This window comes from Lepus europaeus, chromosome 12, assembly GCF_033115175.1.
Source record: "Lepus europaeus isolate LE1 chromosome 12, mLepTim1.pri, whole genome shotgun sequence".
NCBI lineage: Eukaryota > Metazoa > Chordata > Mammalia > Lagomorpha > Leporidae > Lepus > Lepus europaeus.
Window position 1 is genome coordinate 94,724,373 of NC_084838.1, and position 19,106 is coordinate 94,743,478.

The 19,106-nt window shown below is 50.0% G+C and overlaps 2 protein-coding genes across 6 annotated transcripts in view; one reads left to right on the forward strand and one right to left on the reverse strand.

The window, feature by feature from the left end:
• AOPEP (aminopeptidase O (putative)) overlaps positions 1 to 12,328 on the forward strand; it is a 407,649-nt gene extending 395,321 nt beyond the window's left edge. Inside the window, exon 16 of one of the 3 annotated variants that reach the window (XM_062208534.1) lies at positions 12,156 to 12,328. In XM_062208534.1, coding sequence (XP_062064518.1) covers positions 12,156 to 12,297 — 142 coding nt within the window. In that variant the 3' untranslated portion in view covers positions 12,298 to 12,328. Of the gene's footprint in view, positions 1 to 1,716; positions 2,142 to 12,155 lie in introns of those variants that run through there. The other 2 variants (XM_062208541.1, XM_062208543.1) reach the window with 2 other exon arrangements.
• Positions 1 to 19,106, reverse strand: part of FANCC (FA complementation group C) — a 261,235-nt gene that overhangs the window by 17,006 nt on the left and 225,123 nt on the right. For all 3 annotated transcript variants that reach the window (XM_062208547.1, XM_062208546.1, XM_062208545.1), the window contains 3 exons: positions 11,787 to 11,943; positions 2,070 to 2,122; positions 938 to 1,037 (listed from right to left, as the gene is read on the reverse strand). In XM_062208547.1, coding sequence (XP_062064531.1) covers positions 938 to 1,037; positions 2,070 to 2,122; positions 11,787 to 11,943 — 310 coding nt within the window. The remainder of the gene's footprint in view (positions 1 to 937; positions 1,038 to 2,069; positions 2,123 to 11,786; positions 11,944 to 19,106) is intronic.

Here is a 19,106-nt window from a genome sequence, read left to right on the forward strand (position 1 = left end):
ACTGGGGACACCAAGCATGCACAGGGAGGAGAAAAGGCATCTGCAGTTATGCCTCCACAGAATCGTGAGGGCCGGCCCGTGCCTCCCGGCTGAGCTCCGTCCTGAACTCCAGGCGGGCACCACCGACAGCGCTGTCAGCTACAGTCTAGCTGACTTCCGCAGGGCAAGAGGAGAGGTGGGGCATAAATCCTCAACGGGTATTGTTGCCCTAATAAGGAGAAACACCTGCTGGAGTCTCAGAGGGCTCGGGCACAGCGGGGAGGCAGCTCCGCTCTCAGCAGTCAAACTACAGGCAGCAGCATGGGGGAGCCCAGCACGGGCCTTCCGGAGACGTGGGCACTGGGTCTGTGGCAGCGGAGACAGGCCAGCGGGAATGCTCCAGGGTGGGAGCCTCCCTGCAGTGGGCCAGCAGCCCTGGCAGCTGCCGCCTGCCTCTGCTGAGGGGGCCCCTGGATCCTCGGGTTCCCCGTGGCACCTCACATGCACCTCCTGGTCACTGCCGTTCCTGTGCCCTGTTCTCTCAGCACCTCCCATGTGGGTCTCTGGGAGAAATGAGACCCACTCGTTAAGCCCCGTGTTTTGTAGTGGGTGGTGCCTCCTGCTTAGCACCTCCCATCTAGGCTCCAGGGTGCCCCTCGTGGCCTGGGACGGGGCGGGAGAGCTCACCCTCCAGCTTGACCTGCGCCAGCCTGGCGGAGCCCGCAGACCCGAGGCAGCGGCAGCACCAGCGCACGAGGCAGAAACTGTCTTGGTTAGTTTCCACCTGAAACGGCTTCACCTTTGCTGGGCATTTATTTGGATGCTTCCTTTGTGAGCAAAACAGTCCATCAGAGTGACTGACAACAAAGTCCTCTTTTCTGGCGATCGGCCAAAACGCCCTAGCTACCTCTCTTTCTGGAGAGGGGACGGGCAGGAGGAAGCCGTGCGACAAACAGACCTGCTCGTCCTCTGCCTCCAGAGCTTCCACGAAGCATCTTGTGAACACCTGGAGAGCGGCTGCTACTGCTGGGGCTCCATCGGTCTCCAGGAGTGCGTACCTGCACGATGCAAAGTCAGACCACGACAGGTTAACAGTGACCCAGGCTGCGAGAGGGAAGGGAGCTGACCTTCTATGCCCCGTGTCGGTGGGGTGCACTCAGACTCCAGGTCGCACTCCCGTTCCAAGTAACTGCCTTTAGCCTGTAGTGCGGAGCTCCTTCCTGGTTCTGAAGCGACTGAGCAGCACACACCCGTACCTCGGAGGGCAGCACACCCTGCACAGGGACAGGGCAGCAGGCTCTCTGCTCTCACCAGCCGAGGCAGAGCTGCGCCCGGCACTTCCACCTCGCAGAGTTGGTTTCCAAACAATGAACTTTTCATTATATTTGTTTAAGCAAATTAAAGAAAAAATCAACCCACACTTGGCTAGCTTTAAGCTAGGAACACATTCTGACTTCTCACGTCTATGGTCATCTAGCCTGAGGCTGGCATGTTTCAAGGCCAACCTCGTGGTGAGTGTTATTGTCAGAGTCCTTTCCCCGGGGTCTGCTGCCTGCCCGGAACCTCCAGTGCCCAGTGTGTGCTGGGAGGGAGGGCCGTTCCGGCTACCCCTGCCCTGAGTGTCCAGTGAGCTCCTCCTCTCTTGCCAGCCCAGTGCCTTTCCCAAGAAGCACCCGTATTTTCAAAACAAAATTAATGTGCTGTGAGATAACATGCATGGCTTATTTTGCCTTTCAGGACAGCTCCATCAGGAATGGCTGGCTTGCCTTATTTTGGGCTTCCCTTAGCTTTCAAGTCCTTTAGGAAGTTCGGTCAGCCCTCATGTGGCGAGGGCAGTGTACTGCTACCCTTTCCGCAGAGCTGAGCATCTCATGGCAAGGACGTCAAATTCCAGTCTGCTTTTCTGTCACTATTGGTAGACACACACTGACTTTTTGAGATTGTACCCCTAATGAGCACCATCTCAGAGGCCTAAGGAGGACTCGGAGACCTGACTCTCCGCCTGGCAGCGCCGGGGGCGACCGCAGGCTGTGACTGCTGTTTGGAGAGGGAGCGCGCACCAGCTGCTGCAGCAACAGCGGCTCGCCTACCTGAACATCTCGTCCACGACCCGGAACACGGCAGGGTGGCAGGCAGCTCGCGCCTGGAAAAGGAAAGCAGCACGTCATGGGCAAGTCGCCAGTCGCAGCCCGTCCAGAGCTGCCGGTGCCCAGGAGGACGCTGGGCAGGGCCCTGTGGATGAGCCTGGTCTCCTCTCTCTACTCCTGGATGGCTCACACGAGCCAGAGGAGAAGAATGTAAGTGGTCACAGGCGGCCCTGCTGTGACGGCGCCGGCTGTCCTGAGGCTGCCTCTCTCTCTGGCCTCCTCAAACGGCCTGCAAGGGCCCCAAGGCCAGTCTCCCCGTTCCTCAAACCAGGAAGTGAGCATGCAACTCTTCAGAATTCCTGCGGAAGGAACTGTGAACTCCTAACAGCACATCTTAGTGCACTATGCGTTTAGCAGCTTAAGTCATTCAGGAGGAAAAGAGGGTTACTAAAGGAAAAGAAAAAGACACCATTATGAATGATCCCTTGCGTATTGTTCGACAGGTTTTGATGACTTACATCTGCAGAAGCCTCTTGTGGCCTGGGCTGACCCAGGGTTCCCCATCTTCCTGCTCAAAGTGTGAGATTACAGGTGGACCCCACGATCATACTGGACGGCAGCACCACAACCTCAGGGGACAGGCTTCTACAGGGAGTTTCTTGCAGTAACAATGCGCTCACTACGACTACACTTGGGAAGCATATTTCATAGACCTCCCCCTCACGAAAAAGAAAAATAAAAAAGGCATACCCTGCTTCGCAGTTTTCCAGACCGCACGGAAGAAAAGCAGGGCTGGCGCCTGCGTCCCAGGACTTGGCGCCCTCGCCAGCCTTTGCTCGGCCTCCCGAGTTGGAACATTGAGCGCTCGCCATCTAGCGGTGGCGCGCCAGTACTACAAGGCGCTGCCGGAGGCTCCAAGGTGGAGCGCCAAAGGATAAGATGATCTTTAAATCATTGGAAGGAGAGAGATTTGTGATTTGCAACTTAAAATTCCCTCCACTTTAAATACAGTAGTCCACACTCCCCAGTTCCTCTCACTTGTGTACATCTTTACTTAAGAGAGACCCATTTCAAATTCTCACAGGTAAATTACCTGCTCAAGAAAGGAACTCAACAGTGACCATGCAGGGCGCTTCCTGGCCTTGATCTTGGGCAAATCAGCTCATCTCCCTGCTTCTCAGCCTTGCAGTGAATACTAACAGATAGTGGGAGGTCACTGGGTATTTATCCAGAATGTATTAACAAAGTTTCTCTGTATTCATAATGGACAAAGAAAACCAAACACAGGGAAAGGAAGCTGCATATTTTGCAGAAATATGATTGATTTCCGTTTACCAGAATTTTCTGAAGTTTCATATATAGGCAGTATGTCTCTTGAGTGTTTAAGACCCAACAGCATAGTGTGCTCACTGGCAGGCAGACACACAGAGCCTGGAAACGCAAGGACAAAAAAAAAAAAAAAAACCCACAAAGTTGAAAATGGTAAAACAGCACCACTTCCTTGTGTTCTAAATTGTTCTACCCCAGGGCCTACTCCATAGGTTGGGTGCTGAGACTCAGTCAGTACTCCTCCATCAGGGGCCCTTCCAAGTGGCAAGAACAAGAATGATCCAACAAGTAGTTTAGGGAGCAAGTAAGACGTCTAACTTTGTCAAAAGAGAATGAGAGCTTGCACAGACTTGTATGCAGTGTTTCTAGCAAAAAGCTCCATCAGATGTTCAAAACATCTCCCCGCTGCATGGATCTGCTTGTTCCCCCCACGCAGAGGGATGTCCTCTTAGACTTCTTCCTTCCCTGCGAGTTCAAACCCTGTGATTCCTGGTGCCTCCTACTGCCCGTTTTAGCTTTTAAGACAGGGGAGATGGCAGGAATCCGGGAGCCCTGCTGAGGCAGCAAGGGCCCAGACTGACCGTGAGGCCCTCGAGCTGTGAATGGCTCTTTCTCATCTGCACTCTCTTCTGATGGGCTTTAAAAGAGACTCTTTATTCACGAGCACACAGTTTCAGGGTCAGTGAGTCCCCTTCTGGGGACTGGAGTGCTCCCAGGTCAGCCATGTGTCCCGGCGACATCAAATCACAAAAGTGTACTTCAGCTGCTTTTCTTACCAGGAGAACCCTCCAGGAGAGTCTGAGGTTTGCGATGTACTTCTTTGGAAGCCCTGTCTTCCCCTGACGACATCAGCGCACCTGGCAGCACAGGAGGTGGCAAACATGGAGCCCCGCTCTGCCGGGCTTGGCTTGTGAATAGGCCACGACAGTAACACACCAGGGGGCGCTTTGGGCAGCTCTCTCCCCTCTAAGGATAAGTTCGGCCCTGTGTCTTTTCCTTCACCTACTCAAAACCTGTCCTGTTCAAGCTCTTCTCTTCCACACCTGGCCCACAGATTTCCATGTACCGATGAGGTTTTGAGAAGCCATGTTATCGAAGGCCATCAGATAGGGATGGAGGGGTGGAAGGCCTTCCTTTGCTCAGGGTCAGACTGTGCTGTTGGGTGTGCAGCCCCTGCAGATTCCCCAGTTTGCTCCCAGCTACCCAGAACCACACTGCTTGTCCCTCTGCCTGGCAGGACAACCCACTCCTGCCCCTCGACAGAACCAGGCAAGGCCAAGAGAGCAGATGACCAGCGCACAGTAATGGCACTCCCTGCTCCAGGTTGTGCGGGAGCGGCTGACTTGGCCTCTCACGTCCCCAGCCCTGCCTGGGCATCTGTTTCATCTGTTGCTTCCCTCCCACCTCCTCGATGACTAGCACAAACCACTGGCTACCGAAAGGGGCCTGGGACACAGAAGAACAAGAATTCTCAGGAAGAAATCTTTCCTCTTCTCCCTATCATTTTCTGATGGCGGGGGGAGGGCAGGTAGGGATAGAGAGGGAGAGACAGAAAACAAATCAGCGAGAGAAATGAGACAGTGATTTGGGGCAATTCACAGACAAAACAACTTCAAGCCCTTTTCATCTACCACCCCTCAGAGATACAGTTTCCCTAGAATTAAGGAACGGATGGGCACTTGTCTGGCCTGGCAGGTAAGATGCCAGCAGACACCTGAGCCCAGACCGGAGTATCTGAGTGTGGGAGGCAGCACTCAGGGCTCAGGTAGCTGAGCCCCCGCCCCCACAAGGGAGACCTGGATCACAACTCTGGCTCTGGTTGTTGTGGGAATTTGGGGAGTGAATCAGCAAATGGGAGCTCTCTTTCTTGTCTCTTTACCTGCCTCTCAAATAAATAAAAATTTTTAAAAATTTAAGTGGTACCAGCATTGTGGCACAGTGTGCTAAGTCACAACTGTGACATGGGCATCGTATCAGAGCACCTATTTGAGTCCCGGATGCTCCACTTCTAATCCAGCTCACTGCTGATGCATATGGGAAGGCATAAGATAATGGCCCCAAGCACTTGGGTCCCTGGCATCCACCTGGGAGACCTGGATGGAGCTTCTGGCTCCTGGCTTCAGCCTGGCTCAGCCCCTGCTATTGTGGCCATTTGGGGAGTAAAACAGTGGATGGTGGATGGAAGATCTCTCTCTCTCTCTCTCTCTCTCTCTCTCTCTCATTCTGCCTTTCAAATAAATTAATCCTAAAAAATTAAAGAGAGGAATGGATAAGAGAGGAGTTGAAGTTCACTAACTTTGGGATAGATTCTTTCACATGTATTTCAATGTAGAGTAGCTGAAATACTTTACTCAGGAAACGAAGAAACTTGCTGAGCAGAGCATTGCCTCCAGTTTACCCACCCCCACCCCCCCAGCCAGGTCCCACTGTGCAGCTGGCTGTGGTGGGGGAGGCTCTCATTGTTAGCTTTGTATGTAAAGGAAAGGGCAACTCAGTTCACCACAAAATGACTTTCTTCTTTAACGAAAAAAAACTCTCCCTAAGACTCATTTCAACAGTAAACCCCTTTACTGAGTTGAGTCTAAGAAATCTTCTTATATAAAACCTTCCCATCGAGTACTGCAGCTTCACAAACACGTATTTTTAATGTATTTTATATTGTGCATTTATGTATTTTTGATTATGCCCTTTTTTCTGTTTTCAAAATACTCAACTTAAGAATGTAAACATCCTTTTTACATTTTAGGACCTATTTTGTTTCAAAACATTCAAGTTCTTGCAACAAATTTGAGCTTGGAAAAATTATTCTTTCCTTTTAATCTTTACCAGATGTTGTTTATACGACAAGTAATTTTTTTTCAGTACTCCATAATGCAATTATTGTTTAATTAGTGATAAATCTGTCATTCCTGGGCTTAAAAACTTAACAAGTACCAAATGTACTTTTGTGGTTTAAGCTTACACACATTCTCTGAGAGGTAAGACCCAGAGTCGGAGGTATGTATGGGGAGGCATGGAGTGGCCAGCTCTGGACGCCAGACAAAAATCCCCCAAGTCCACAGCCCTCTACTCACCTCCCGCAAGCCGCTGCCCAGTTGGCCAGAGAGCCCGAGCAGGGAGAAAGCTCTTGGGCCCTTGGCCCCTCCTGCTCCCCACTACAGCCTCTGAGCGGCTGGGAGCTCCTAAGCCCACCAGTACTGTTTTTGTTTCTTGTAGTTGTTGGATTTTTGGTTTTCTTCCTCTCTCCCTTGATTTCTGGCCGGTAGCAACCATCCATGCATCATCTCTAACAGAACAAAAAGAACTTGCAATGTGGTGTGGTGTGTGTGTGCTTGTGTTTTGTGTGGTGTGTGTGGTGTGTGTGTGTGTCTGTCTCCCCACTCCCTCCCTCCCTCTCTGCAACGCTGGGGGATCTGCTGCCCCCCTGAGGCCACCACTAGAAAGTGCAACTACTGTGGAAGCTGTGGCTCCTTGGGCTAATTTTAGCCACAGACAGGAGTGGCCACCACACTTTCCTACTAGACCACCGCTAAATTATCTCCTTCAGCTTTTGCTAAATTACATGCATCACATTAAAGAGCTCAAAAAAGGAGATGTTTAAAAGACTGAAAATGAAAAAGCAGGAGAAGAAAACCCTAAAACATTAGTGAAATGAGACGCAGGGCAGAAAACCGACAGCAGCAGCCGGGATCGGGGTTTTGCATAAAGCGAGCTTCACCGTCTTTCCGAAGTGGCTGTGCCTGCCGCCTGGAGACTGCCGCCAGAACCAGCTCACATCCAGAGGCGCTAGCTGGATGGTTTCTCATACCTAAGCTCTTCTTAGATAAAGAAATCGTTTTAATTGACCTATGAAGACTTGTAGATAGGAGAGAGAAAGAGGAGTATTATCTGAGTATAACAAAAACAAACCCAGCCCCGCCTCCTCCGCGCCTCCCCCTGGCATTCCTCCTCTGCTCTCTCCTCTTGTTCTTTCAGGGGAAAATCTGCCTGCGGAGGCGAGGGAGGGCATGGGAACCGGGGTGCCCCGGCCCTGGCACGCAGACGCCAGTGAGTGCAGGGCCACCCTGCCAGCCCGCCCGCACTTGTCATTCAAATGTGGAATCCAAACAATAGCTTTCTGGGCTCCACAAACAGAATTGTAACTGGAAAACAACATCCTGGGAAACTCGAGCAGTGCCAGGAAAGCTGCATAATTAGCAAATGGCTTTCACTGCTTTCGGGGACATCAGTTTTTAAGGTCAGGCCCGAAGCTACGGATTACGGTCTTCCAGTGCCCGCGCTGTCAAGGGAAACACAGACGGTCTGTAAGGCAAACGACAAGCTGGGGTTAATGCCTTCATTTATTCAGGGGCCACCAACTGTGGCAGGCAGCCCTGCACTGCCCTGGAAATCAAAGGGTGTACCTCAAAAGCAAACAAGATCTGAAAGCTGATTTTTATTTTAGAAGTCAAATGCATGCATACAGCAAGTATGCACCCAAATAAACTTACCTTCTAATTTCATTTTCCATGAACTTTTTGCAGTACCCTCCCGTGAGTTTAGAATTCAGGTGACAGTAGGCTACTCCCCATCTCTGATGGTCTTATTGGACCAGGCCTAGGAGTCCCTGAGAGGCCAGACCACATTTGGGAGGTCATCTCACTTTGTACAACCTGTACCACACTTTCATCCCCTGTAGCTGCTGCATTTTGGTAACTATAGAATTTCCAGGACTCATTCTGGACAGTCCCAAGGGATGGAAATGTAATTAACAGTGTTCCATGTGAAACACGAGTTACGCAGACCATCACACTTTAATTACTCTCAGAATCCAAGCCTAACGTAATAGGCATCAGGTTTCCTCCCGAGCAGAGTGCAGCAGTCTCTAACCGAGTCTTGAGATTCTCTGATACTTCTGCCTTGTGCTGTCGCCGCACCGAGATAAATGAATCAGATGATGCAATTAGGAAGCAGGTTCTTCAGGTTACTCCTGTAATCACTCAGCCTGCTGGGGTTTCTGGCACCGTGGGCCGGCCGGGTGCCCACACCAATCAGAGGCTTCCAGCTCATTGTCTGTATTGTAATTACCTCCTTGAACCACGAGGCACAGAGAGGTCACATCCTGCCAGTGCCACAATAAATTAAACCAAATAACACCCTCTCGAATCCCCCTTTGACCATAATGGGAGCTCTGAATCTCTACACACATGATCCTGATAGACGCTTTTGTAAATCAACTGACTTTGAAGCTGTCTGACCAGGGGGAGGTTACTGTAGACCAGAACCTGGAGACCGAAGATGAGACCACGTTGCCGTTTAATGGGCGGGCCTGCTGTCTCTCTCCATCACTAACGTGCCACTCAGGCCTGACGGTTACACATGCAAAGGACAGGGAGAAGGTCCAGCGAGGAACTGCCGGCATCAAAGAGAGGCTGCCAGAAGTCAATGGGACTGGAATTTTTCAATTGAGAGAAGACTCGAGGAAAATTTATTAAGTACCCTGGAAGCAGGCGATAGCCTGGTTACCATATTTTGCTACTGACAAGGGACCATAGAAAATTAACGTGAATTGCAGCATGCATATTTAAGTTCAAAATTAAGAGATTTACCAGATAATAAATGTAATTTATTACCTTATGTTACCTGGAATGGGCTGCCTGAGGGCTTCTAAGGGTCTTTATTTATTTTCAATTGTATTGAAACCACTTTTAAGTAAGGTGCATTCTTACTTCTTGTCTTTTTTTTTTTTTTTTTTTTTTTGACAGGCAGAGTGGATAGTGAGAGAGAGAAAGGTCTTCCTTTTTGCCGTTGGTTCACCCTCCAATGGCCGCTGCGGCCGGCTCATCGCGCTGATCCAAAGTCAGGAGCCAGGTGCTTCTCCTGGTCTCCCAGGGGGGTGCAGGGCCCAAGGACTTGGGCCATCCTCCTCCTCTGCACTCCCAGGCCACAGCAGAGAGCTGGACTGGAAGAGGGGCAACCGGGACAGAATCCAGCGCCCCAACTGGGACTAGAACCCAGTGTGCCGGTGCTGCAAGGCAGAGGATTAGCCTGTTAAGCCACAGCGCCGGCCACTTCTTGTCTTAATATGCAACTTTTTGAATGATAAGGTGAAGGTATAATTATAAAAAAGTCTTCTCTGCACTCTCTTGGTCTCAATACATACCCATCTTGCCTTTTCTCTCTCTCTCTATATATATATATATATATTAGTCAGTCTTTCTTTGCTACACCAAAATCCCTGGGGCAGGCTAATTTTATAAAGAAAAGAGATGTATATATGAGTTCAAGGGCACGGGGCAGGCATCAGCTCAGCTCTGGTAAGGCCCCCATGGCCATGTCACATCATGGGAGGTATGCACGTGGAAGAAGCATCCCACCTCGAAACAGGAAGCCAGGTGGGGCCAGGCTCTCGAGAGCATGGACCAGGTGCCATAAGAAACACCTGAATCCCCATGAGGGCAGTGCCCACAGTGACCTCTCCGTAGGCCCCACCTTGCAGCATCACCACACTGAGAACCAAGCAAGGGACACCACTTCCAGCCACAGCACAGCAAACACTGTAAACTTTCCAGTCGGCTGGCCTCCATCTGTGCCACCCAACTTACAAACCACAGCAGCCCGACCACCACCGACAGCCAACTCTCTCCACCTTTGCCTGGCTGACAGGGGCCATGAAACAATGGGGAAGGCTGCCAGAGGAGACAACTGACTCAGTTATGATTCCTTAACACTAGCTCCACGTCACAAGAGAAAGAAAAGAGGGGCCGGTGCTGTGACACGGTGAGTAAAGCCACTGCCTGCCCTGCCGGCATCCCATATGGGCGCCAGTTCCAGTCCCAGCTGCTCCACTTCCAATCCAGCTCTCTGCTGTGGCCTGGGAAAGCAGTAGAAGACAGCCCAAGTCCTTGGGCCCCTGCACCCGCATGGGAGACCCGGAGGAAGCTCCTGGCTCCTGGCTTTGGATCGGCGCAGCTCCGGCCTTTGCAGCCACTTGGGGAATGAACCAGCAGATGGAAGATCTCTCTCTCGCTCTCTTCCTCTGCCTCTCTGTAACTTTGCCTTTCATATAAATAAACAAATAGTAAAAAAAAAAAAAAAAAGGAAATTCTCGGTGAACTAAACACACAAGAGGCATCAGGAGGTAGGGGCTGCACAGCCAGCCTCAGTGCCTTCTTGCGTCTTGGGCAGAGGTGGACACGTCCTCCTTCCCAGTTTCCTCGCCAGCACCTAGAGACAGGTGTTCACTGACACTCTTGGAGTTCACTTTTCCCATCTGGGCAACAGGAAGGGACTCTCTGTGAAATCCCCACAGGCTGTGAAAGTCTGTAAGGTTCTCAGAAGACAGATGCCGGGATCGAGGCCCCTGCAGGGTTTGGAACTGTTTTTTTTCATGGCGCACTGGTTCTTACAAAAATGCACACCAATTCTGCAGACTGGCCTCCTGTAGCAGAATACATCTGACTAGTCTCTGGGGACAGCCTCTGAGCCTGGACTGGGCACCTAATGGTGTCCCTCACTGAGTCTCTGACTTCACAGACCTGGGGATGGGGCACAGGGGGGAAGAAGAAAGCTACTGAATGGAGGAGGTACCAAGGTTGGCAGGCTTACCTACAAGAAGAAGAAAACTTTAAAGGCCTTTCATTGTTCTGATTGTTTTAATCATTTTTCTAGGGCTTTGTCTCATTTCTCTTCAGTAGTTTAGTTTTTCTCTAGTGAAGAGCTAAAAGTCTATTTGGAATGTTTTGAATTAATTCCTGCTCTTCCTTATATGTAAGTTCTAAATTTTTAAAAATGTGCTTTTGGGGCCTGCATTGTGGCATAGCAGGTTAAGCCTCTGCCTGCGATGCTGGCATCCCATACAGGTGCCAGTTTGAGTCCCAGCTGCTCCACTTCCAGCTCCCTGCTAATGCACCTGGGAAAGCAGAAGAAGGCAGTCCAAATGCTTGGGCCCCTGCACCCATGTGGGAGACCCAGAAGCAGCCCTGGAATCCTAGCTTCTGCCTGGCCCAGATGCGGCGGTTGTGGCCATTTAGGGAGTGAACCAACAGATGGAGGCTCCTTCTCTCTCTCTCTCTCTCTCTCCCTCTGTCTCTCCTCTCTATAACTCTTTTTTTTTTTTTTAATCTTTTAAAAAATGCACTTTCACACTGGAAGAGTTTTTAGAATGCTTGTCATCCGAATGTCAATTTGTGTGACTATGCAACGTAAGGTGCAGGAATGGAGTGCACCTTGGTAATCAGAAAAGCACCGTCCTCCCCAGCTCGAGGTAGGTACTTTGTAAATAAACGTCAATGCCTGGTTATCTGTAAAGGTTCACTTGCACTTACATTCTCCTCCTTTCTCTCTCTGACTAAAAAGAATGATTTCTCAGAATCTCCTTTAAGGATTTGTTCATCAAAGCCCAGCACGTACCAGCAGTGATTCTTTTATAAAGCATTCGATCTCTCGCAGACAGTTTCCCTCTCTGGAGATCAGCTTCTCAAAAAGACGCAGTATTGCTTTCTCAAGGCTGGGAAGGTGCCGGAGCCAAAGGCAGACCACAGCCGACGTGGAGAGAGAGATCTTCTTCCTTTCAGCAAGAAATAAATAAAATTTTAAATAGAAATGAATTGCTGCAAAAAGAGAGAGAGAGAGAGAGAGAGAGAGAGAGAGAGAGAGAGATTAAGAAAATTCGAAGTGTTGGGGCCAGTGCTGTGGCACAGTGGGTTAAGCCCTGGCCTGAAGTGCCGGCATACCATATGGGTGCCAGTTCTAGTCCCGGCTGTTTCTCTTCCCATCCAGCTCTCTGCTATGGCCTGGGAAAACAGTGGAAGATGGCCCAAGTCCTTGGCCCCCTGCACCCATGTGGGAGACCTGGAAGAAGCCCCTGGCTCCTGGCTTTGGATCGGCGCAGCTCTGGCCATTGCAGCCATTTGGGGAGTAAACTAGAGCATGAAAAGACCTTTCTCTGTGTCTCTACCTCTCTCTGTGACTCTTTCAAATAAATAAAATAAATCTTAAAAAAAAAAGAAAGAAAATCTGAAATGCAATCACTAATCCAATTTATGAAACTTATCATGGTCATTGCAGCAGTTGCTATCTACAGTCTCAGTGAGTATTTACGAAGTACAGTTGTAAAATAACGCAGATATGCTTCCACTTCAACTCACCTTAAGAAATCAGAGAAATGCTAAAATAAGATAATACATAATGATGGAAGGAAAAGTGAGAGGAAATGAAATGGACAAGGATGCTGATACTCAAGTAAACACAGTCCTTGACTGAAGAAAGTGCACCACATGGTTTAGATTATGGAATCAGACCCAGGTGGTCGTCCCAGGGCCACCACCTACTAACCATGGCATCAGTGAACCTCCAAGCCTCAGTACACTCATCTGTAGAACAGGCGTCCCTCCCTCCCCAAGATGTTGGAAGGATCCAATGCAGTAACCCACATACCACTGTATTAGTGCAGTGCTAGGCTCCTGGTAAATACTGAGCAACTGTAATAGCAGATCTGCCTTACACAGCGCTTGTGGCCTAGCTGACCCACAGTGAACCTTGAACATGGCGCTCCACTGACCTATTTGCTGTAGCTAAGCTTCTACAGGGAGACGTTATTTGGAAGGGCTCTGTGCCTGTGAGCTGGGATTCCACTCCCCCTCTGGATGGGGATGTGAGGGAGCATGCATTGAACTATGACCCCTGGTGAAGGCTCTGGGACGGCCTCAGAGCCTTCCCCCAAGGGCCTCCTGCACCCCAGAGTAGGTGCTTCCAAGGGTCCGCCGCAGATGCTGACTGCTACCGACGAGGACAAGGGAAGCTGGGCCGAAGGCTCCCCATCAGCCAGCAACCCCTTCAGTGCTGCCCCTCACCATGGCTCCTGGCTCCAGGGCAGGGGAGCAGATCCCCGTGGTCTCACCACTTCCTCTTGCTGTAGACCTTGCACTGGACTGACTCTGGGGCCAGAGGAGGTAGGGAAGAAGCTGAGGAGTCGGGGGGCTGTGGAGGAGAAACAGAGGGCACAGTCTACCCGAGCCTCCTTCTGACCTCACATCCTCGCCCTGAGCTTCCACTCACCTGGATCCCTGGCAGAGCCCCTTCCCCCATCTTCTCCCACCCTTCATAGCTGGTTAGAGAAGTGCCATGGTGCCCACAGCGCCAGTGTTAGAGGCACTGCCTGCTCAGCTGAGAGGCTCTGAGGCTGAGAGGGCTTGCTACGAGTTCAGCTGGGGCATGTGGATTGAGAACAAGGCACAGCAGAGCAGTCACCATCCATGCTGGAAACTCCAGGGAGAGTTCTGGGCCGAAAGGGCTCTTTGGGAGGCATCAGCCAGCAGGGAAGGGGACGAGAATTCTGAAGGTCTGAGGTCTGAGCGGGGAGAGACGGGCAGAGGAAGGAGGATGATACAGGGGCACCCAGCAGAGGCAGGTCACCAGAGCCTGAGAAGAGACAGAAGCCAGGAGGGCTGCTGGGAGCAGCATTGTTGCAAGGCTGAAAAGATGCAGGGGAGCCACCAGGTACCAGGCAGGCCCTGGACAGAAGCAGAGGGGACAGCCAAGGGAGCCAGCTGGGCAGTGGCTGCTGCTGGGTAGGACGCAGAGGAGCCAGAGGCAGGTGGGCTGGAATGTGCTCGTACTTTAATCCTCTGACAGCCCTACGTGCTAGGCACCACTGTCACCCTTACCGCTCAGGCTGTGGGGCTGGAGAGGGACTGAGGACATGCAGCCGGTACAATGTGAAGCCAGGGGTGTGTGCCAAATCCAGGCCTCTGCCCAGGGCTACAGATGAAGCTGCCACCTCTGCAGGAGAGAAGACGCGGGGAGGTGGCCTGGGCACAGTAGGGTGAGCTCTGAAGACAAGCCTCTCCCCAAGTCTAAGCTGCCAGCCAAATGCAGCCACATCCACGGAGCCTTTCGAGGAGTTTCTCACAGCTATCAACGGGGACTAGAGCGTTTCTTGGAGAGTAGGGCGTGGGGGTGGGGACGGAGGGGGAAAGGTGTTTGTGGCCTCCATTGTGGATCAAGCACTCGGAGGTGCTGGGGGGCTGGCCTGGCTGCTCTTCTCCCAAAGAAGGGCATCTTCTGCCCAGCTTTCCTCACCCCGTGTCTTTCTTCAGAATTCACGGAAGAAAATATGTCCATTATTAGAGAAGTGTCTCGCCTCTGTGAAGTTCACCTTGCACAGGCCTAAGGCAGGAAGAGCTGTTAAGAAAACGTGGATTTTTGCTTGTGCATGTTTGTCTACACTGCCACATGTCCCCACTGCGACCAAGATGTTCTGCAGCACTGGGTACAGCATCGCTGAGCAAGCATACAGATTGGTGATGCAAAATGGCAGTTCCATCAAGTACGTGAGTGATGGCACCTCCTGCAGCAATATTAAAGAACAAAAAGTACAAAGGACCACAGCACGCATCCACGGGGGCAGGGCAGAGCAGAACAGAAGATGGTCCGCCAGTGTCTTACAGTGTGTTCCCATCTGTGAAGTGTGTTGGCCCTTTACCCCACAAGGCCTGCCCAAGACATGCTGGGTAAAAAGCAGGCCCCAGAGGGATGTGGAGGTGTGCGGCTGGCTTTGCTTTAGGCAACCTAAAGGTAAGAGAAAACTGCTTTCCACAGACTTGTCTGTGTTTACAAGAGTGCAAAAGAATGATTTCCAGAACAATGGGAGCAGGATGAGGAAGTTAACATTTTCTGTACGCACTCTTGGAAAGCACTGTTGGACCTGATAAAAGCAGTGTATACTCTGCAGAAATTTTAAAAAGTCAGTAAATAAAGAAAGAAAAAAACCCAGTTTTTAGGGACACAGAGGGGTCATTCTGTCCTAGTAGTGTTGTCCTTTTCACACTCTATACTTGTCAGGATCAGAATGGTAGTGTCAATGAGGCGGACAGATTTAAAACCTGGCTCCTTCAAATGCCTACCTGCTATTCACAAGGAGTACATTCGTTGTATTTTAGGAAACTGGTAGGGCCTATGGGGTTTATGTGTATATAATTTTCCCCTTTGAAACAACGCGGAAGAGGCTCCCCATCAGTGCTCCCCCTCAGTTGTGGGTGTGGTGCAAGAGAAGCCTGGGCAGCATGCTCTCCCCTGCCACACCTGCTGCTGGGCTCCTACTGACAGACACCTCCCTGACACAGGAAATTCTACTCTGTTCCCCCAAAAGACTTATTGTACTAAGGCCCGTCCCAAGAAAGGAGGGAGCAGGTAAAGGAACTGAGGTGGTTGCTTAGTGAATCATTTTGGCTCCACATTTTTAATAGCTATAAAAACAAACAAACAAACAAAAACCAAACCAGAATGTGGCATTAAAGTCTTTGCAAGCAAGGTTCCTGAAAAGGAGGCAATCGTCTGAGGGCAGAGCTGGGCCTGCCTCCATCAAGACAAACATGCACACACACAAAAAAAAATCCACGTTTTCCTAACAGACAGAGACCAAGGGCTGTTTGGGATGCTAGAGGAACCCATAAAAATTGGAATCAACTTTTCTGGAGAATTGGTAATTCCAAAGAACTGGAAACAATATTCTCCATTACACACCACAGATGCATTTACATGATAACCTGATCCTAGAGAGAGCGCTAACAATATTGTACAGACACCAACTTCTCATAGCAAAGTGAAACCACCACCAAGCAGGTGGGAGTTCCTGTTTGAAATCAGTATCAGTATCAGTGGATTTTCATTTGAAAAGTTTTTCAGTGACTAATGTGATGGCCGTATCTCAAGGATTTTTTTTTTCCCTCCTCCAAGGACATCAGATGTCTCAGTCAATAAATAAATGAAAATGGATATTTTAGTAACTACTAATCTAATTCTGTTCTATCCCTTTGTCTTTGGTACTACACTAACTTTTCTTCTTTAAACATTCATCTACAAGAAGCCGGCACTGTGATACAGTGGGTCAAGCCACTGCTTGCGATGCTGACAGCCTACATCGGAGTGCTGGTTTGAGTCCAGCTGCTTCGTTTCAGATCGAGCTTCCTGTTAATGTGCCTAGGAAGGCAGCAGATGATGGCCCAAGTACTTGGGCCCCTGCTACCCACATGGGAGACCCAGACGGAGTTCCTGGTTCCTGGCTTCATTGTGGCACTTAGGAAGTGAGCCCGTGGATGGGAGATCTTTCTGCCTTTCATATAAATCAATCTTAAATTCATCTACATTATTTGACACCATTAAAGTACTGATTTTTCTTATCTAGATTGAAAAAAGACCAAACAAGGGGCTTGGATGAAAGTTAACCTTTTATTATTGTGTATTTTCTTTATTTTCAGAGCCTTATCTTTCCAATTTGTAAAATGGGTATAGCAATATTGAGGGTATTTTGAATAATCTGTAGCTCCTCATGTTAGTTCCATTAGCATTTTTTTGTAATTTAACATGCAAGAGCACACCAGAGGAGTAAAATGCTCACCATAAATTATTCAAGGAGTATAAAATAGTTCTCCTCATAGGATAGTGAATTCTTTTCTCAACAAGCAGCTTTGGAAGACATATTGTCTCTTTCAGTAATGGGAATTGAACTCATATTTGGCCTTGGTTTAGTGATCCTTTTGTCAGGAGGAAAAGAAAGGAGAAGAAAGGAGCGTGAGGAAAATTAATACTAAATATTACCAAAAATATAATTATCGAGGTGGGTGTTTGGTGCAACAGTTAAGCCTCCGCTTGAGATGCTCACATGCCGTACCAGAGGGCCTGGGTTCAAGGCCTGGCTCCACTTCCAATTCCAGATTCCTGCGCATGCACATCCTAGAAGCAGCAGGTGATGGCTCAAGCACTTGGGTCCCAGCCACCCACGTGGAAGACCTGGATGGAGTTCTAGGCTCCTGGCTTTGGGCCTGGCCTAGCCCAAGCTGTTGCTGGCATTTGAGGAGTTAATCAGTGGGTGGAAGATACCAGTTTCTCTCTCTCTTTCAAATAAATAATAACAAGAGTAGCAGCAACATACTGTCAGTTTTGAATGTTGACTCTGAGTGCCAGGCACTGTGCAAAGCATATTACAGGCATTGGACTCATTTAAATCTAGGGTGAACACACATCCCAGTTTGCAGGGATGAGTTTATATCTGTTGTCTGAAGTTCATTTCATTCTCAAAAGTGCTGTGCTCTGGATTTTAAGTTACATCGTCACCCTGCAGAACTCTCATAGATACCCAAGGCCAGCAGGTTGGACAGTCATCCCTTTTCCCGCCAGCTGTCTTTACTTACAGAACACTTCTGACACCAACTGCTTGGGCTCCTTGCACCCCCTCCTCCCTGAACATACATCCTCCAACCAATTCTGTAGCTCTCCGGACACCAACTAGGTTGTTTAAGAGTTGAACTGCATTTTGAACTAACTACCTGGTGTTTGCACAGACTCCACAAGCTAAAGTCTCAGTCCCATGAGACAGCCAACTGGCTGTATCCATCAGCGGTTTCCCTGATTTCCTCTTCAGGTTTGATAATTTGCCAGAACAGCCTACAGGACCCAGGAAGACACTTGACTTGCTGTTACCTAGTTTATTACAACTCAGGAACGGCCCCTAGAAGATATGCACAGGGCCAAAAGAAAGGGGCTCAGGGGTCCAAGCCCTCTTCCTGGTGCACAACCCTCCCAGCACCTTGATGAGTTCCCCACCTGGAAATCCTCTGAACCCTGCAATTCAGGGGTTTAAATGGAGCCCTTGCTATGCAGGTGTGATTGATTAAATCGTTGGCCACTGGTAAGCAGGCAGACTCTGGCGTCAAGGAGTGTTGCTGCGAGCTCTAGCCCTGCGTTCACAAGATGGCTCCTCTGGCAACCAGTCCCCATCCTGCAGCTGTCTTGGGCTCACCAAGAGTCCCCCACCAGCCTAAATTCGGGCATGACTGAAAGGGGCTTATCATAAATAACAAAAGACCCTTCTGTCACCTCTATCTCTCAGGAAATCCAAAGGATTTAGAGGCATGGACAAAGACCAAATGCAGATTTATTACTATATCACAGTCATATGTTCATTCTTTCTTTCACTTATTCATTGGCTCATTCATTCCAGGCACGGAAGAACACTCTCCATCAGTCATCCAACTCCTCAGTATTCTGAAGCCATGGCTCTGGCTTTCTCCTCCAGACTCACAAAGCACCTCTGCAGGCTCCAAGAGAGGCTTTGCACAATCTGCAGGCTGCAGGTGGCTGTGACGGCAACCCCAGGGACAGACATGGACAGTTGGGCTTGACATTTAGGCCAAAAAATTAAAAAGTTCCTCTGGGTTATCTAAACCGCGGGGGAGCGGGGCGGGGGGGGGGGGGGGAGGCAAGCATCTGCTGCTTAAGAGAAGACAGGCAGCCCAATTCTGAAAGTACATGACTGTATCTGGAAGCCAAGGCCAAAGACACCAGCCAATTATAAAACAGACAAAATTCCACTGGTGTATTGTGGTAAGCACATAGTTGGAAGGCTAAACACAGGGCAGGGCACATTGGTCAAAGAAAGAATGTGGTTTCTAAATGACCAGGCAGCACACTGGGGAAGGGGGCTGGCGTGGGGGAGGTCATCTGCACTGACTGACTGAGTGAGCCTCCCTGTGTCAACATGTGGCCAGGACGCTCCGTCCGTGGGAAAGTGTCCATGGACAGGCTCCAGCCCTTACGCCACTGCTTGGGGAACTTGCTGAGCTGAAGCCACAGGAATTGGACACACTGAAGACCACCCAGCATCTGGACAGCCTGTTCCCTATGGATTAGCAGACATCATTTTCCAAACCAAATAAATTTTATTAGTTGTTG